We start from the raw sequence: 17,262 nt of genomic DNA on the forward strand, positions 1-17,262 counted from the left end.
GGTAGAGTAGGTAAATGCTGTGCTTTTACCAGGGGAAGGGAGGGAGAAAGAGAGGGAAACATCGATGTGCAAGAGAAACAATCAGTGGCCTCTTACACGCCCCCAGCTGGGGACCTGGCCCACAACCCAGGCATGTGTCCTGACCAGGAATCGAACCAGTGACCTTTCAGTTCACAGGCTGGTGCTCAGTCCACTGAGCCACACGAGCCAGGGCCTAGGCAATCCTTCTGAGGGACTTACTCACAAAGTTATTGGGTTGGCCAAAAAGTTTTTAATTTTTCTGTACAATGGCTCTTGTAGTGCTCAGTTGTCTTTAACTTGATTCAAAACAATTTTGTTAGATTGTATTGTGACAGCTGTCATATCAGTGTGCATTTTTTTTAAAACCTTATCAAAATTGGTGAATTTTTGTGCAGCCATTTAATATGGAAGATGGAAGAAGATATGCAACATTTTCTGAGTATTGTGCTTTATTATTTCAAGAAAGGTAAAAATGCAACTGCAACAAAAAAAAAGTTTTGTGCAGTGTATAGAGAAGGTTCTGTGACTAATCAAACGTGTCAAAAGTGGTTTGTGAAGTTTCTTGGTACTATTGACATTTTGGCCAAATAATTCTCTGCTGTGGGGCTGTCTTATGCACTGGAAGATGTTTAGCAGCACCCCTGGCCTCTCCCCACTAGAAGCCAACAGCGGGAGATAGCCAACATACTCCATATATCCAAATCAATGAAGTTATTGGTGAAAATGAAAAATGTCTTTCATTTTACAGAAAAAAACTGAATGGACTTTTTGGCCAACCCAATACTAGTTCTGAGCTCCAGCCCAGGGACAGCAGATCAAAAAGTGCCAAGGACACAAGGGAGAAACTGAACTGCCTAGTGTCAGGACAGCTCTCTCCCAGGCCGGAAGCCGTGGCAGGCACCGTTGTTTCTTTGCTGAGTCCTCCCCCGACCCATACAGTAGGCGCAGTTGGCTGCCAAATCTCTAATCCCCATTAACCTGGCTAACGAGTTCACCACACTGATTCCCTGAGACCCTGCCCCAGACAATTCATACATCTGTCTAAGCCATTTCCAGTGGCTTTTCCTCACAGGCAGGCTGCCCCAGTTCATGCTGCAGACTTTCCTAAAATCTCTCAAACCCCAGATAAGCAGTAGCTGGCCTCAGTGTGCCTTTTATCTCTTGCTAAGAAGCCCTAAGCCTGGTTCAATGCAAATTAAGACTAGTAGCTGCTCATAACTCTTATTAGGTAGCCCCGAGCCTGCTGTCAGCTGTGGCCAGTGTTGACTTGGAAAATTAACTTCAACTAAAGGGCCACAAGCCTGGCACAAATAATGGTTGACCTCAGCTCACATGGTGGCACCCCCCGAAGGGTCCCAAGCCTGGCACTAGTAGTAGCCAGCCTCAGTTCACAACGTAGCCTCTCCCAAGCACCTTTGAGCCAAGAACAAGCAGAAACAAACCCCATATCATTATGTACCTCCTATCAGGTGGCCCTAAGCCAGGCACAAACAGTGGCTGACCTTGGCCTACCCTGGAACCTTTTCGAAGAGGTTCTAGAACCAACATACCTGGTGGCCAGCTTCAAACCACACCAGAGTACCACCCAACCAGTTCCACAAATGACACCCCTGAAGGGCAGACTTGGCTGGCACCGGAGCCCTGCTAAAGTGACTCCTGAACCATGGGGTTAGCACCCTCCCCCGCACTGTGGGGTTAGCCCCCCCACAACGTGGGGTTGCCGCCTCCCCCGCACCCTGCACAACTGACAGCTGGAGTCATGGTCAGTCCTCACGGCCAGTCAGCCTGAGGGTCAGTCCTTCCCACTAACATCAAACATCAATCAAGGCACAGCACAACAGCTGGGCACACCAACCCACACAAAGGACACCCAGCTCAGGTCGCCTGGGAGACTGTGCCACTGAACCTCACAGGACACCTACTACTTAAGGCCACACTGTTAAGAAAGGAGATGTAGCAGATCTAATATATGGAAACAAACACAAGGAGTCAGCCAAAATGAGACAAATATGTCCCACATGGAAGAACGGGACAAAAATTCCAGAAAATGAACTAAATAAAATGGAGACAAGCCATCTACCAGATACAGAGTTCAAAACACAGCTTATATGCATGAGCAATGAACTTAAGGGAATAACAGATGAATTCAGTGAGAACCTCCGCAAAAAGATAGAAGCCATAAAATAGAACAAGTTAGAAATGAAGACTACAATAACAAAGAATAAATTGAAATCAATATCAGATTAGACGAAGCAGAGGATGGAATCAGCAACCTGGAAGACATAGTGGTGGAAAACACCCAATCAGAACAGCAAACAGAAAACAAAATTGAAAAAAATAAAGATAGTTTAAGGGACCTGTGGGATAACATCAAGCACACCAACACTCACATTCTGGGGATACCAGGAGGAGGACAGAGAGCAAGGGATTGACAACCTATTTAAGAAATAACTGGGAACTTCCATTGCCTGGTTAAAGCAATGACATACAAGTCCAGAAAGCACAGAGAGTCCCAAACAAGATGAACCTTAAGAGGTCCACACCAAAACACAACACAATGAAAATAACAAGAGTTAAAGACAGAGCAAAACTTAAAAGTAGCAAGAAAAAAAGCAGTTATCTACAAGGGAAGTCCCTGAAATAAAACTGTCAGCTGACTTTTCAACAGAAACTGTAAAGGCCAGAAAGGAGTGGCATGAAATATTCAAAGTGATGAAAAGCAAAGACCTGTAACCAAGCAAAGCTATCATTTAGAATATAAGGAGAGATAAAAAGCTTCCCAGACAAAAAGCTGAAGGAATTCATCACCATTAAATCAGTATTACAAGAAATGTTAAAGGGACTTCTTTACATAGAAAAGATTAAAAATATGAATAAGAAATTATGGGGGGAAATGCTCACTGACAAAAGCAACCACTTAGCAAAAGCAGTGGCCAACTGTAAAGCTAGTACAAAGGTTAAAAGGCAAAGGCGGGAAGATAATGCGTGATCACAACAGTAAATGAAGGGATGCACACAAACACACACACAAAAGTACAAAATGATAACATAAATGGGGAGGCGGTTAAGTAAAAATGGTAGTGATTTTAGAATATGTTCAAAGTTAAGCAACTGTCAACTTCAAATAGACTGCTATAAACAGTTTGAAATATATGAAACATGTGGTAACCACAAACCAAAAATCTATAAGATTTTATACAAGAACTAAAGAGAAAGGAATCCAAACACAATAGTACAGAAAGTCACCAAGAGACAAGAGCAAGATAATAAGAAATGAACAGAGAACAGAAAAACAATCAAAACAATTAATAAAATGGCAATGACTACATACCTATAAATAATTCCTTTAAATGTAAATAGATTAAATGCTCCAATCAAAAGACCAATGGATAAAGAAGACACGTTACATACATGCAGTGGAATGTCACTCAGCCACAAAAAAGAATGAAACCTTGCCCTTTGTGCCAACATGGATGGACCTAGAGGGTATTATGCTGAGTAAAACATGTCAGAGAAAGACAAGTACCATATGATTTCACTTGGATGTGGAACTTAATAAACAAAACAGTAATAAACTCAGAAGAAATTGATGGTTAACAGGTGGGAGGTACATTGGGGGCTGGATGAAAAAGGTGAAGGGATTAGGAAGTACAGATTGTCGGTTACAAAATAGTCATGGGGATGCAGAGAATGGCATAAGGAATATGGTGAATAATATAGATAGGCCAGAGTAGGTTTACAGTTATTTGTATGGAGAATATTACAATAACGAATAACAGTACAAGAATAAACTCTGTTTTGCGCACTCACAACCATAAGCCTTCCTGTGCCCACCCCTGTATTGTAGTAACTGTGCATGGAGTCAGGGGGATACTAGACTGTCAGGATGATGGCTTTGTAAGGATATGTAAATGTCCAACTGCAGGGTTGGATACCTGAAACTAACAATATTGTATGTTAACTGTAGCTAAAAAATAAAAAATAAGTAAAGACTACACCATTCCTTTTCCTGCTCCAACAGCTGCTCCCTGCCCAGACCAGCATGCGTCTGGACCCTGCGCGCTCTGAGAGCGGCAGGGTGACCTGCCGTAGCTGTGCAGCCTAGGGTATTCCACTCAGACCCCATCTGAACAAGCCAGAGCAGCGCTCCTGCTCTCGCTCCTCCACTATTCCATGGCAACACCGTTCTGCACAATGACCTGTCCTTGGGAAGACTACAGTCTCTTTCCTGAGAGCTATTTTAAAAATCCATTATGTGTTCTCTCCCTCCCCAAGCTCCATCCTGCCCCCAGGGTTTGCTGTCAGCCTCACCTTAGCTTGACATGTTTGTCTCTGCCTTCCCCTATGGAAAAGTGACTTACCAGCGCCAAGTCAAAGCCCTAGTGTCTCTCTCCTCCCACGCTATCAGCTTACACACATGTCTACCCTTGTCCCTCTTACCACAGCCCCAGGCCGGCACAGGTCATTCTTGTGTCCGTGCATGAAGCGGGGGGAAAGGAAAAGGTTGGTGACTGGTCTTCCTAAATAGGTCAGACTGCCTGCGACGGTGGCAAAAGACAGACAACGTGTGGCTGCAACATGCACACACAAGCATGCGTTTGGTCAGCCTCGTGTTGTACGCCCATGTCGAGGTTGGCCATCACAGCCACAAACCACACTGTTCTGTGTCCTGTGCCCTTTCTCGGCGCTCCTTCCCCAGGACTCTGTAGAGCCATACAATGCCTTCCTCCCATTTTGGAGTGTCCCCAGGAATATTGATGGGAACGTCCTGTGGCACAGATCCCTTCCCTCCTGGCTCGCTAGCTCTCTCTGCTCTTTTGTCTGAAATTGAATGAAAGGAGAAGGTCATTTTGTTTGCCCAACAGCCAAATCCAACAATTAGGTAGAAAATACAGTGTGTTCTCCATCCTGGAAGAAAATCTTATTAGATTGATTGCTCTATTTACATAACTAGTCCTCTTCCTCTGAAATGAAATAGATTTTGAAAGAGGAAAAAACACTTTTAGCCATTGCCTTCATTTTAAAGAGTTTCAAAGCAGACTTGGATCCTGTTACCTCCATACGTTGTTACACAGGGTTAGTTTAAACTCTGTGCTGCGGGACACCCAACAACTCAAAACCAGGGCCTCGTCATATGCGGCAGAGCCCACGAGACTCTGGCGTGCCCTGCCTGACACCCCACTGACAAAGACGTTGCTGCACCCCAAGCTTCCTCCCGCATTCCTTATCCCCTTCTGCTGTTAAAGCGGATACAACTTCACGTTGAGACCTATTTGTCCTCTTGTTTTAAGATTGTCTTTAGAAATCTGTACTTTCAGATAAATGGTTTTCCAGAGACCAGGACTACCACCTGGCTGTTGGAGCCTGGGGCTGTGAAAGCAGGAACAGGCCTTGTTCTCTCTCTACTGGCTTCAAAGTGGTGGAGCAGGGAGAGCCAGATGAGCCTGGGGTCAAGGCCAACCCCAGATTTTAGTCTCTCAGGCCATGCTCCTGCCTTTGGGTAGACCAGGGTGGATTTCCAATTGGTTTAATGAGATGCCTACAGTTAAGAACATCTATCAAGGGCTTCTTGTGTGACAGGCATATTATACTGGTTCTCATTTACTTGTCATAGCAACCTTCTGAAGCACAGACAAATCTCCATATTATAGTTGGGGAGTCTGAGACCCAGAGAAGTTAAGAAATCTATACAAGTTCACACAGCTCATCTGCAACAGAACGGGTAAAGAGACACAGATCATGGGACTACAGAGCCTAACCAGTTAACCTTGGTGCCCTCTGGATCAGAGGGGCTCTTATTTCTTACCCATCTTTCCCTAGCTTACAGCAGGCTTCCTGGGACATTCTTGTATAAACCTACCCTAAAGCCTACATTTCACTGTAGAACTTCCTCTGGGAAGGCCCATGGCTGACTGCTTTCTCCTGTGGTCAGACCACTGCAGCCTTGAAGGGGCTGTCAGGTTCCTCATTCTCAGGCCGGGTGTGCCTCTATTCCTGCGGTAGCCTCCAGTTAAATTCCACCTGAACGCGGGCGAGGGGCCGGCCATAGAGGGGGGTCCAAAATGAGTCCCCACATTCTTGATCCCTCTCTTGCCCCTGCTCCCCAGGCAGCGTGAGGCTTATACTTGGGGTAGAATCAGATTTTCCACCCTGGCCTCCTCACTCTTTGCAGCTTATAAAGTGCTTACTGACCCTAGAAAACATTCTGCCTCCTTCAGTAAATGTGACCAGAATCTTTCATGAGGTCACTTTATTTTCCTCCTTGGCTGACTTTCTCCTTTGGACCACAGTCAGGAAGGTCAGCTGAGGTGAGGCAAATTTTAAGCGTGACCTTAGACACAGACAAGTGATTGCTCAAACATGGTTAACTTGTTTGGCATTTGTGTCCCATGAGGGATACAAGCAAATAAAGTTTTCTGTAAAAGGGTTATGTCATTAGGCGGCAGGACCGGGTGTTGAGGTGAGTCCTGTGCCTGGCCTGGGGCAGCAGCTCCTCGCTCCCCAACCCTGCACACTTCTTCCACTCTGTCCTGAAGACGACTTCCGGGGGCTACTGGTGCCTGTCCTCGTGACCTGCGCATCTCTGGAAGGGGGACAATCAGAGCAAGGCTACAACCCCCTCCTCGACACGGTCCCTGTCCTGGTGTCTGTTTCAGGGTATTCGGTCTCCTCTCGCTGCTCCATGAGCCCCTCCCGCTGCCACCCTGGCCTTTCTGTCACCCCGTGCCAGGGCTCAGGAGCCCTACAAAGTCAGTGAGCAAAGCCAGCCAGCTGTGGTGGGACATGTGGCTGACCAGGGCTCGTCTGTCCCCTCTAAAGAGGACACCTCTATTCAATTCCAGGCCATTTATAATCGAGAAGAAATACAGGTCTTAGTGTTCCAGAAAATCCCCTTTTCCAAGAGAAATTGGAAAAGTTGACTTTTATGTGATGAGACATTTCCTAGTTTTTAAATGTTTGGCAAGTAATTAAAAGTATTTTAAAACACACTCTACAGGCCAGACACAATGTCTGAGGCCTGGGACGGGTCTGAGTTTTAGACTCCCTCTCCCTCTCTGTAATCTTGCCTGCCCTTCGAGTTTTAGCTCTTCTTGCTCTCTCATCAAATGTTGACATCTCAGAGTTAGAGCTCTAACCTGGGCTGCACCCCAGATTTGCACAGCCAGTCATCTCCATGTGGATGGATGTGCCCCTGAAATCCAAAGCTGAGCTCATCAGCCTCCCAGATCTGCACACTATAGGTCTTGAGAAATGTTAGATGTTTTTGTTTTCTTTCTCTGATAAAATACTGTTGCTACTGCTACTACCTCCATTAATATTAATACTACCCACCGTAGTTAATCTGTTGCTCCTCTTGTTACCTATTTGTTACCCAACACCACCGCACTGTCAGCTGGCCCATAAGGACAGCCCCTGTGACCTTGAACTCTCTCGTTCCCACTTCACCCCGGCCACATGGATTGTATTTATTTGTTCTTCCACGGGCCCTGCAGGACTTGCTCCCAACTTTTCCTTCCCACTAAGCAGACACTGCTGGTTTCCGAAGCTGTCACGTCTTCTCAGCTCTTGTCTCAACCTCCTCAACTGTTCAGCCGCCACCAATACCTGACCTCTCCATTCAGGCTGTATTCATCACCCTGGGCAAGAGTCATCTCCCAAATCACAGGGCAGCTCTTGTCACTCACAGCTTCATCTGTGAGTGACAAGTCTGCCCCCTGGTTCCTCAACCATCCCCACGTGCCAACCACAGCAGGCCGCGCACTTCTCCACCCCCATAGCAGGCTTCGGCAGCCATCTGTGCAGCTGTGCTGTGTTAGGCGTGAAGGAGGAAGACAGCTGTGCCTGTGTTCGTTCTGTTCATCTGCCTCATCTCCGTCCAGTGTAACCTGTCCCGTGAGGCCACTACTTGCCTTCTCAGCACCAATGCTGTTTGCCTGGTCCCTCTTCAAAGCTCGCGCAGCACTTTGCTCTCTCCCCATTTCATCCAGCCGCGTGTTGTGGATAAGTGTGCTTGCCTCTGCCCCTTCTCTTGATCAGCTCCTTCATCCTCGTGCCACCCCCACTGTCCTTGTCCTCTCTGTCTACACGAGGCCTGATGCACTGCCTTGCACACAGTAAACACTTGTAAACTTCTGTAAGTTGAACTGAATTAAATTTTAAGGGGAGGATGGCCATTCTAAGGGCTTACAACAAAATATTAAAAGTCAAAACAGTAGTGCTTGCTTACTCAAAAGGATTTATCAGACCTGGAAGAGAAAGTATTGAGCTAGCGAAAGGGTTACTCTACCTGTCTCCATTTATAGGGATGCCGTTTTTAGAGGAGGAGCAGCCAGGATCTGGCCTACTTTTCCTTCGGCAATACCTTTCCCCAGTGCCCCGTGGGAGCTTGGCATCGGTGCCAGAGCAGGGAAGAATGGGCCAAGTCTCTCGGACACTGGCATTTCTGCCACTCTGGCATTGAGAGCCATGCACTGTTCCTCTTGCCCAGAAGAACAGGTTGTGCCCACACATTCACAAGCTATCCTCTGCTAGCATCATTGGCAGGCCTGGGAATTTCCCACAACCCACCTGGATCTGTTTTCCCATCCTTGTATCTTGAGTTTTTTGAAGCACAGTATTTTGTTACCATATTTTGCTGTGTATAATGGGCACCCAAGTTTTGTGTGCATTATACACATGGATTATTATACCCACGGTATGTAATCATTATACCCACATACAATGTGCATCCTTATTTTTCCCCAAAAAAAATTTAGGCAAAAAGTGCACGTTATTCATGACAAAATATGGTAGTTAGTTCTTAGAATAGACACTGATCTTCCATTAGGGATTGTATCCCACTGACTTTCCTAAGGAGAGAATCTTCCTGTTTCTTTTGTGTATTTTCCCTTTCCTTTCTGAGTTGGTAATATTAATACTCCCAACCTCCAGGGAGCCCAAGCAGCATGAACTCGCAGCTCTCACAGGACTCAGTCAGTTATGAGATGCATGTTTCCCAAACCCACGCTGGCCACTCGTACGTGCCTGGAGGGCTCGCTGCTCGGATTGGACCTCGGAGTTCCACTTCCAATCCAGCACACCTGTGGCCTTCCACGGCTAGTCACTAGGCAGGGGGAGATGCATTAAACCCCATGCATGTCTTCATTTTTTCATTGGTTCCCACTGAAACGTTTTCAGCATGTTATGAGGCCTATCTTGTCAGATTTGCTTGGGGACTTCTGCTGCTGCCTCTTTCCTCCATATAATCATTTTCAGCTGAGGCAATACTGGAGGCTTCGCAGCTGTGGACACCTAGCGTAGCAGGAGGGCCACCTCAGACACCACCTTATCATGTCTGTACCTTCCACAGGATTGCCTTTTTACTGACCCTAGAAACCCCGCTCCAAAGCAATTTCTATGAACACAGAATTACTTCTGTCCTGTATTCATAAATCAAACTTCGAAAGGGGTGCTCAGGGGCTGTCATAAGTTGTCATGAACTTGTTCAAAGATAACTTGATTTAACTTTAAAACTGAAAACAAAACATATTATCCAAGGCAATTTTCTTTTAAAAATGGGAAATTATCCCTGGCTGGCGTAGCTCAGTGGATTGAGCGTGGGCTGCAAACCAAAGGGTCACCAGTTCGATTCCCAGTCAGGGCACATGCCTGGGTTGCAGGCCAGGTCTCCAGTAGGGGCCACGTGAGAGGCAACCACACAGTGATATTTCTCCCCTTCTCTTTCTGCTTCCCTTCCCCTCTCTCTAAAAATAAACAAATAAAATCTTTAAAAAATGTTATGGAGGAAAACAAATATTTTTTTAAAAGGGAGGGAGGTAATTAAATTAACTTTAGTGTTTTTGAAATCCAAAAATCACATTCTGGCCAGGAAAAGTAAATTAGGCCATATAGTCCTTGGTTAGGATGTGATCAAAACACCTTTTATTGGCCATTTTGTGAAAGTAAATTTAACCCAAAACACCTTGACAGGAGCACCACCCCAAGGAAATTTCCCAGCTGATATAAGTACAGAAGATTTATATACACACATTGCTTGAATGTGTTGCAATGCTTAGTTTAGTTTTTGGCCCACGTAGCAAGATTCTCAGCCATTAAACATTTCAGAATGGAAGGACAGGGCAGAAGGGAGCATCTTGAAAAAAAAAAACAACTTTTCACTTAAAACTATGGTATCTTTGTTGCATAAAGAAAAGTGGTCGACTTTGTTTATCCTAGAGCCAGAACACAGAACGTTTTTGACCCTTGCGGCTTCTTCACAGAGCCCTTCCAAAGAATGGCTCTCACTCTTCTCCCTGCGGTCTTCTCAGAGAGCGGGACGGCCGGCTGGCTGGTCGGGTCTCCCAGAAAAATGGCACAGCTGTTCCTAAAAGTAGCCCCATTCATGAGATGTAGGCCGTCTACAACTGCCGAGCTGCAGAAAGGCTCACTACTTTATAAAGAGTTTCTTTTCTTCAAAGAGGAAATAAAAAGGCATGCTACTTACAGAAAATGAAACTGAGCCCCTCAGCTTCATTTTAGCGGCGACATCTGAAATGGAAGTGGGGAAGGCCGTAAAAACACAAGCAGTTGTGCTGTGAGGGGGATTCACATTGGCTCTGCTGCCCGCGGTGTGGAAAATTCAGCTAGTTAAGCAAGATCAGCCCGGAAGCTTCCCACGGGCCCCTCTGCCAGCGCTGACGCCTACCACCCTGTGATGTACTTGTCGTATATGACCGAATGATTGACGCCCTTTCTCCCCGTCTCTCTCAGTTCATGACCAAGAACCCTACCAAGCGCTTGGGCAGCCTGACTCAGGGCGGTGAGCACGCCATCTTAAGACATCCTTTCTTTAAGGAAATAGACTGGGCCCAGCTGAACCATCGCCAGCTTGAACCGCCTTTCAGACCCCGAATCGTAAGTGTCCCAGACCCTCACGGTAGACTTTGCTCTTTCTTAAATGTCAGTGTCCCACCACAGTCTGTCGAGCAGCTGGATGGTGTCCTATGGAATAACCGGACCAGAAGCTCAGCCTGACGCTTGGCAGGGCAGCCTCACCTCGGGGGAGGCTGGGCTCCGTGCACCTGAGCCAACACCGCTCTGGGTGCCCAGGTCACTTTTCACGAAGTTTCCACCTTCCTTGCCTTGGCCGCATTCTCCCTTAACCTAAGTTACAGTTTCCTGGTGCCTAAGGAGACCGAAACTTTCCAGGTTTCTCCAAAAGAGTTTGGCTAACTGAGAAAGTCATCATTCTTAAGCCAGTTTCTTTATGTTCCTTAGTCAGGGCACCTCTCCCAAGCCCCCAGGGAAATACAGGTGGTGTGAAATACTACTCACCTCTCCAAGCCTCACTCCTCGGCTTGGAGAGTCTGGGTGTGTAGCAGCTACTATAGCCAAGAGCTTAGGCCACGACAGGGAGAGTCCCTTCTGACTGGAGAAGTACCCGGAGCACCAGAGGTATCTCCCCACGCTGGGTGGGGGCCTCTTCCTGAGGGTGGTCCAGCTCTTGGTCTGAGACGTAGGCTCTTCCTTAGCTGTGGCTCAAGAGCTCCACATAGGAAGGCAGAAATGCTGGGCTAGTAGTAGATCAAGAGTTAGGGGGCTAAGGAGTGCTCCAAAGGTGGGGAGAAAAGTATCATGGACTTGGGTGAGAGAAGTGAGGTCTAACAGTAGTAGAAATGATCTTTCAGCATAGCTTGTAAGATGCTAACATTTCCAAACACACAACTAGCTTAATCTACAATAGCCTGCTGGGTTGGACACCAGGCACCCAAAGGTAAAGCCACTGCTTGTAATGGGCATCCACCTGCCAGCTTCTCTGGGACAACCCAAGACTTTCCTAGCTGGGCATAATGAATCTCACAGGTCAGTGAATCGAGAGGCAGTTTGTTCCCTAAACTCAGTGTTTTCAAGAAGTCTTTCAAGAAAATCTCTTCAAGCACATAGACCTAGGTACAAACAGTAAGTGCAGCAAGTGGGAACTCAGCCTCTGTTGACAAATATGAGCTTGAACGCCTCTCTGTAAGGCCTGCCGAGAAGTGGCGCCTCGGTGAAATGGAGAGTGAAGCGTGAGCGAGTTGGCTGTTTCAGGTCACCAGACTGATTCCTTAGCCTCCCGGCCTCGGGCTGGCCTTACTCAGCAAGATTTTCATGGGGTTAGTGAATTGGTGGTTACCAAATGCCATAATAATACACAATGCTGTAGGTTCACTATAAAACACTGTTTAATCATAATTGTTATAACTGTAAATAATGCTACAGAGTGAGTGGCAGAGCAGTTCTCCGACCTCACCGGGCTCAGCCCCGTGGAAGGGGAGTGAGTCTCAGGTGCACAGTCTAACCCTTGTTTCCTTTTGACAGAAATCCCGAGAAGACGTCAGTAATTTTGACCCTGACTTCATAAAAGAAGAGCCAGTTTTAACGCCAATTGATGAGGGACATCTTCCTATGATTAACCAGGATGAGTTTAGAAACTTTTCCTTTGTGTCTCCAGAATTACAACCTTAGCCCAATGGGGAACAAGAGGGATGGCATGAGAATCACAAGGGGATCCAGATTTTCCAGGGATTGTCCTTGTGGGGAACTCCCCAGCATCAGCCTTAGAACAAGAACCTGAACGTCAGGGAGCGGGGGTGAACTCTGAAGACGGAACTTCAAGACCACTGGTTCCAGTCCTGAGGGAGCCACGGCATTGGACAGAGCTGGCACTGACGTGAGATTTCATGAAGAAATATACTGTTCAACTATGAGTTTCCCTGGCCGTTTCGGGCTTGGGATCTTAAAAGGAACCAAAAGGACAGTTGGTGTGAAGAATAAACTAGGTCCTAGAAAATATTCTGGGATAAACAGGCTTTTTGCTTCAAGAGACAAACCAAGACTTTGTATGGACCTGTCTGTGCTCTTCTTTAAGCCAATGAGCTCCTAATACTGGCAAGAGGTTGTCAAATGCTAATGAAGAATCTAAGGATAAGGAAATGGATGGCTTTCCGAACAGAAAGCGGTATGCAAAAAATTCGTAACCTAAAGCCCCGTCTTGAAAGCAGATGTTGGGCACCAAGACAACTTTCCAGTTTATTCTCTTATCCTTACCTTGATATTTATTGAGTGCCCAGAGGGATGGTGCCGCAATGGTGGGTGCCCAGTGGCATCGTGTAAACAGATCTGCGTTCAGCAAGCTTTCCCTGTGCTGTTCCTTAATTTACCTGAATGGTGTTTGCGTTGTGAAATGCCTCTCCACGTTGCCTATGTCATACTTCGTTGTCTGCACTTAACTCTTTCTCACACAAGGCTCACTGCCACAAAAGCAACTATCCACAGAAGCAGCAGGTGAACTAGAGGTGCTGCCTGCTGACTCGTGAAATGTCACCGCGGGGCAATGTGTCGTTATTGCTCCGCACTCCTCCGTGAAGAATCGCACGCCACTCACGTCAGTGACCAGACTTATGGCTTACCCATTAGCAGTTTATTTAAATTATGTTTTAAGAGACAACGATATTTGTTCCATAAGCATTTTAATAATTAGAAACAGTGCTTGTAAACAGGACATTTATTAAAGAAGGACCTTATAATATGTACGTATATACTGAGTTGCAGAACATTGTCTGGATGGAAATAAAAGCATTTTGTAGCAAAAAGAAAAAAAATTTCTTGCCTAGAAGGATTTGTCTACTAGGAGAGTAGATATCCAATGATAATAATAACTTTGAGCAAAACGGATAGAATTGTTGACTTGGAGTGAATCTGAGAGGAAAGGTTGACATAATTGCTGTGCATCCCTTAAATGAACATGGCCTGTCCCTTACTGACCACACTTTGTTCTGAATCACGGTAATGACTGCTAAGCATGGCTATCACAGACTAACCCTTGAACTCTCCGTAGTTGGGTATAATATTGATTTCTCATTTACATAAAGTACAGGGCAAGTTCAGTGGCCCTCTCCTGTCTTATAACTGTGCCATTTGGAATGTAGCTTCCAAGGTTGTCACGGCAAAGAAGAGAAGGATGGAGGAGGTGCTCTGAGAAGGGACATATGTCACCTTGCTTACATTTGATTGGCCAGGATGTGGCCTCTAACTATGAAAGGGATGGGGGATTACAGACCAGCAAGGGGTGTCTGGCCAGTACTAATGGTCTCATTCCAAGGTGAAAAGTGACTTTTGAGTGAGTAGAATAGCTGGGAAGCCTCCCTTTTACTTTTTTGTTTAGCACTAGCCATTCCTAGGCACCCTCACCCACATAATTTCACTAGATCCTGTAAGGCAGGCCATTCTGTCACGATTTCCAGTGTAAGTACTGTGGTGCGTTTTACAGATGAGAGGAAAAGAGAGGCTCAGAGAAGTCGAGTTATTCGTTGCTCAGAGGTTTCAGACTTGGTAAGGAGTGAATCTAGTCTGGAGTCTAAATCTCTGAAGTACTAATCCAAGTACTTCTGGAAAGGGAGGGATTGTTCTGACCTCGGGACCCTGGCCCTCATAGTTACTTTGTAGTTCGGGGTCTTCTACTGCTCTGTGGGGCTGATTAACTTGCTGTGGTTTATCCCCCACTGGTAAAGAACCATGAAGAATAAAGCATGCCTCCTGTGTGTTTACAGAATCCATTATCTCAGCCCTGCAAAGGACCCACATTCCTCTTTGATGAGCCTGTAATCACTCAGCAGCTTCCCTCTTCACAACCTATTCTCAAGCCCACTACACCACGTGGTCAGTTTGGGCTGCCATTCTTTTAAGATAATTCCAGACCAATCAGCCAGTCGTTTTGCTATGACAGGATTTCCGTTGCTTCTTCCTCATTTCTCTTTTATATGTGAGGACAGAGGGGAGGTACAGGATATTTACTGAAAACTGAGTCTCTTACTCCAGGGTTAGGGCTGGGCTTCACATCTTTCATCAGTTCTCCTAAGCCTTGCATCCCTTCCGAGGATCACACGGTTGGCGGCCCGCCTGCACTTCCTGGGCAGACTGGCCAGGAGCCATTTGATCAGCAGGTGCTGAGTCTGCTGCTGGAACCGCTGGCTTCCTCCTGCTCAGTTGGCAGCGTGAGGTCAAGAGTTCACACTGACCCTCCCCTTCCTCTTGGATAAGGAATATTTAGAGATCCTCAGGTCTTATCACCCTGCTGTCCCCCCACAGCTACTTCTCATCCCCACACCTATTCATCCCTACCCTCCCAAATTATTCCACACAGCACTAGACATCAGACTCAGTATTTGACAGGAAAATAACTACAAAGCATTTGATTAGAGATGTTGATCAGCTTTTGACTGCAAATGATGTTTTCACTTAATAATAATGGCTAACATTTAGTGCATGTTTACTGTCTGTTACAAACCCTTTAAATGCATTTACTTATTCAGCACCTCATCTTCACTGTACAGATGGAGAAACGGAGGTACAGCAAGACTAAGCAACTCGTCCAAAGCCACACAATGAAAGCATTAGGATTTTGACTAGTGGTTTAACTCCAGAATTCCTACTTTTATAGCCCAATTTGGTGAGGTTCTCATATTAAGTCCAATTCTACTTCCCCCACTTTTGTGGGGCTTTAAGAATAAAAATGGTGAACATGGGGATTGGCGGGGAGCGCTAAATGAACTGCTAACTGGGCAGGACAGTACTAGTCATCTTGTCTTTGGGGCCATTTATCAGCAGTGGGATTATAGGATTCGCATGTCAAAGGCCTGGCACTAGTAACCCCCCTTAAAGGAACTGGGGCAGGCCAGAGTGATTCAGCTGGGACTCGGGCCTCCCCAAGGAGGAGGAAATAGTCTGGGTCATGCTTTAGCCTGTAAACCCTTATGAACCCTTGGGTAACCACGGAGCATTAGTGGGGTTTCTAGTTCTTTCCTCGCCCCTCCCAGAGAAGCGAGCCTCTTCATGTTTTACTAATTCAACACCCACCCTGCTGGCTCCGGGGGCATCGTCACAGGATGAAGACATGTAGCCTGGGGCCTAACTGGGCAGCTGAGTGTTTACAACTACAGAGCTGATGTAACTTGGTAACAAAGCACAAAAATAAAACACCCCATTTACCATTCACTGATCTTAATCGGGTACAGGTTGCCTTGAACATATTCCAGCCACAAAGTTGGCCTTGACCATATCACGGACCAACGCCATAAGCATTGTGTCTTCTTCACTTCCAGGCTTGGTCATCCTGATTGTGTCATCTGGCTGTGTTGACTTTAAAATGACTAGACAGCCCACTGTGATCGCCCCTGGCTGTGAGTCACATTGGGTCCTATCACTGCTAATTTTACGTCATCTGAGGATAAGACTCAGATACAGCCTGAGACATTTGCAGGGGAAACAAGCCCTGTGGTCGCAGGTTTTCCTGAACTGAGTTGCGGCATGAACAGAGCGAGCCAGGGTGCAGCTAGAAATGGAGCTTGGTAGTCTCCCCTCGTTCCCTTGTTGACACAGACCCAGCTAGGTGCCACTCAGCCTCATCCTGTCCCAGCTGCTCCCATCACCTCCACGCCCGTGTCAGTCCTCTCTCCCCGCTTCCTCACTCCTTATTTCCTAGCACAAGTCAGCTCTGTGCTCTCTCCCTTCCTCTACTATTTGATTTTCAGAGCTCAACCTGTCAGATGAGCCAGTTTTCCAACCACCAAGATGACACAGAATCCTGATTTGCGTATTTATTTTATAGGCTCTTCTAGGGTCCGGATAGGGCAGCCACCGTGTGTTTCTCCGATGAATTCCTGCACCTTCAGTGTCACCCTGTGACAGCTCTTGCCCTGGCATTGACCGCCTGTCAGAGCAACCTGCTGACCCCAGCCACCGTGGCTCTGGGAGGCAAGAGGTCATGGGGTGAAGAGCACAGACTTGAGTAGGACGCAGACCTGTGTGTTGAGTCTGCCACTTACTGTGTGTTCTTGGGGAAAGGCAGCCTTTTCCCCGGATCTCAACCTTCTCATCTGTGAGATGGGAGTGCGGATAGCACCTGCCCACCTCGTGTTATTAGGGCAGTCATTAGCCAGGGTAGTCTAGGTCAGGCCCCTCCCCAGGGCCGGGCTGAGGAAAACGCTGGGTCACTGCCAATGACCACACTGTCAGCTATCCAGAGAACCAAGGGCAAGCTGCACGTGAAAGCAGCAGAAAGTGGGCCACGTGGGACGGTCTTCACGCTGCCCGTCTCACCCGATGGGGATGCGGTGCCAGCTCCAGCTGGAGGGGTGCTTACTTTTCTAACCAGTTGGCTGCAGAGATTGCTCAGGAGACTCGTTTTGAAAACTTCTAGGAAGTTTTGAGCCCATCCTGACCTGA

At 46.8% G+C, this 17,262-nt stretch overlaps 1 protein-coding gene across 2 annotated transcripts in view; it reads left to right on the plus strand.

The window, feature by feature from the left end:
- PRKCH (protein kinase C eta) overlaps window positions 1-13,659 on the plus strand; it is a 256,636-nt gene extending 242,977 nt beyond the window's left edge. For both annotated transcript variants that reach the window (XM_053927481.2, XM_024567580.4), the window contains exons 13-14: window positions 10,771-10,914; window positions 12,358-13,659. In XM_053927481.2, coding sequence (XP_053783456.1) covers window positions 10,771-10,914; window positions 12,358-12,504 — 291 coding nt within the window. In that variant the 3' untranslated portion in view covers window positions 12,505-13,659. The remainder of the gene's footprint in view (window positions 1-10,770; window positions 10,915-12,357) is intronic.
- Window positions 13,660-17,262: the final 3,603 nt, after the last annotated feature.

The sequence above is a fragment of the Desmodus rotundus genome, chromosome 7 (genome assembly GCF_022682495.2).
Source record: "Desmodus rotundus isolate HL8 chromosome 7, HLdesRot8A.1, whole genome shotgun sequence".
Classification (NCBI taxonomy): domain Eukaryota; kingdom Metazoa; phylum Chordata; class Mammalia; order Chiroptera; family Phyllostomidae; genus Desmodus; species Desmodus rotundus.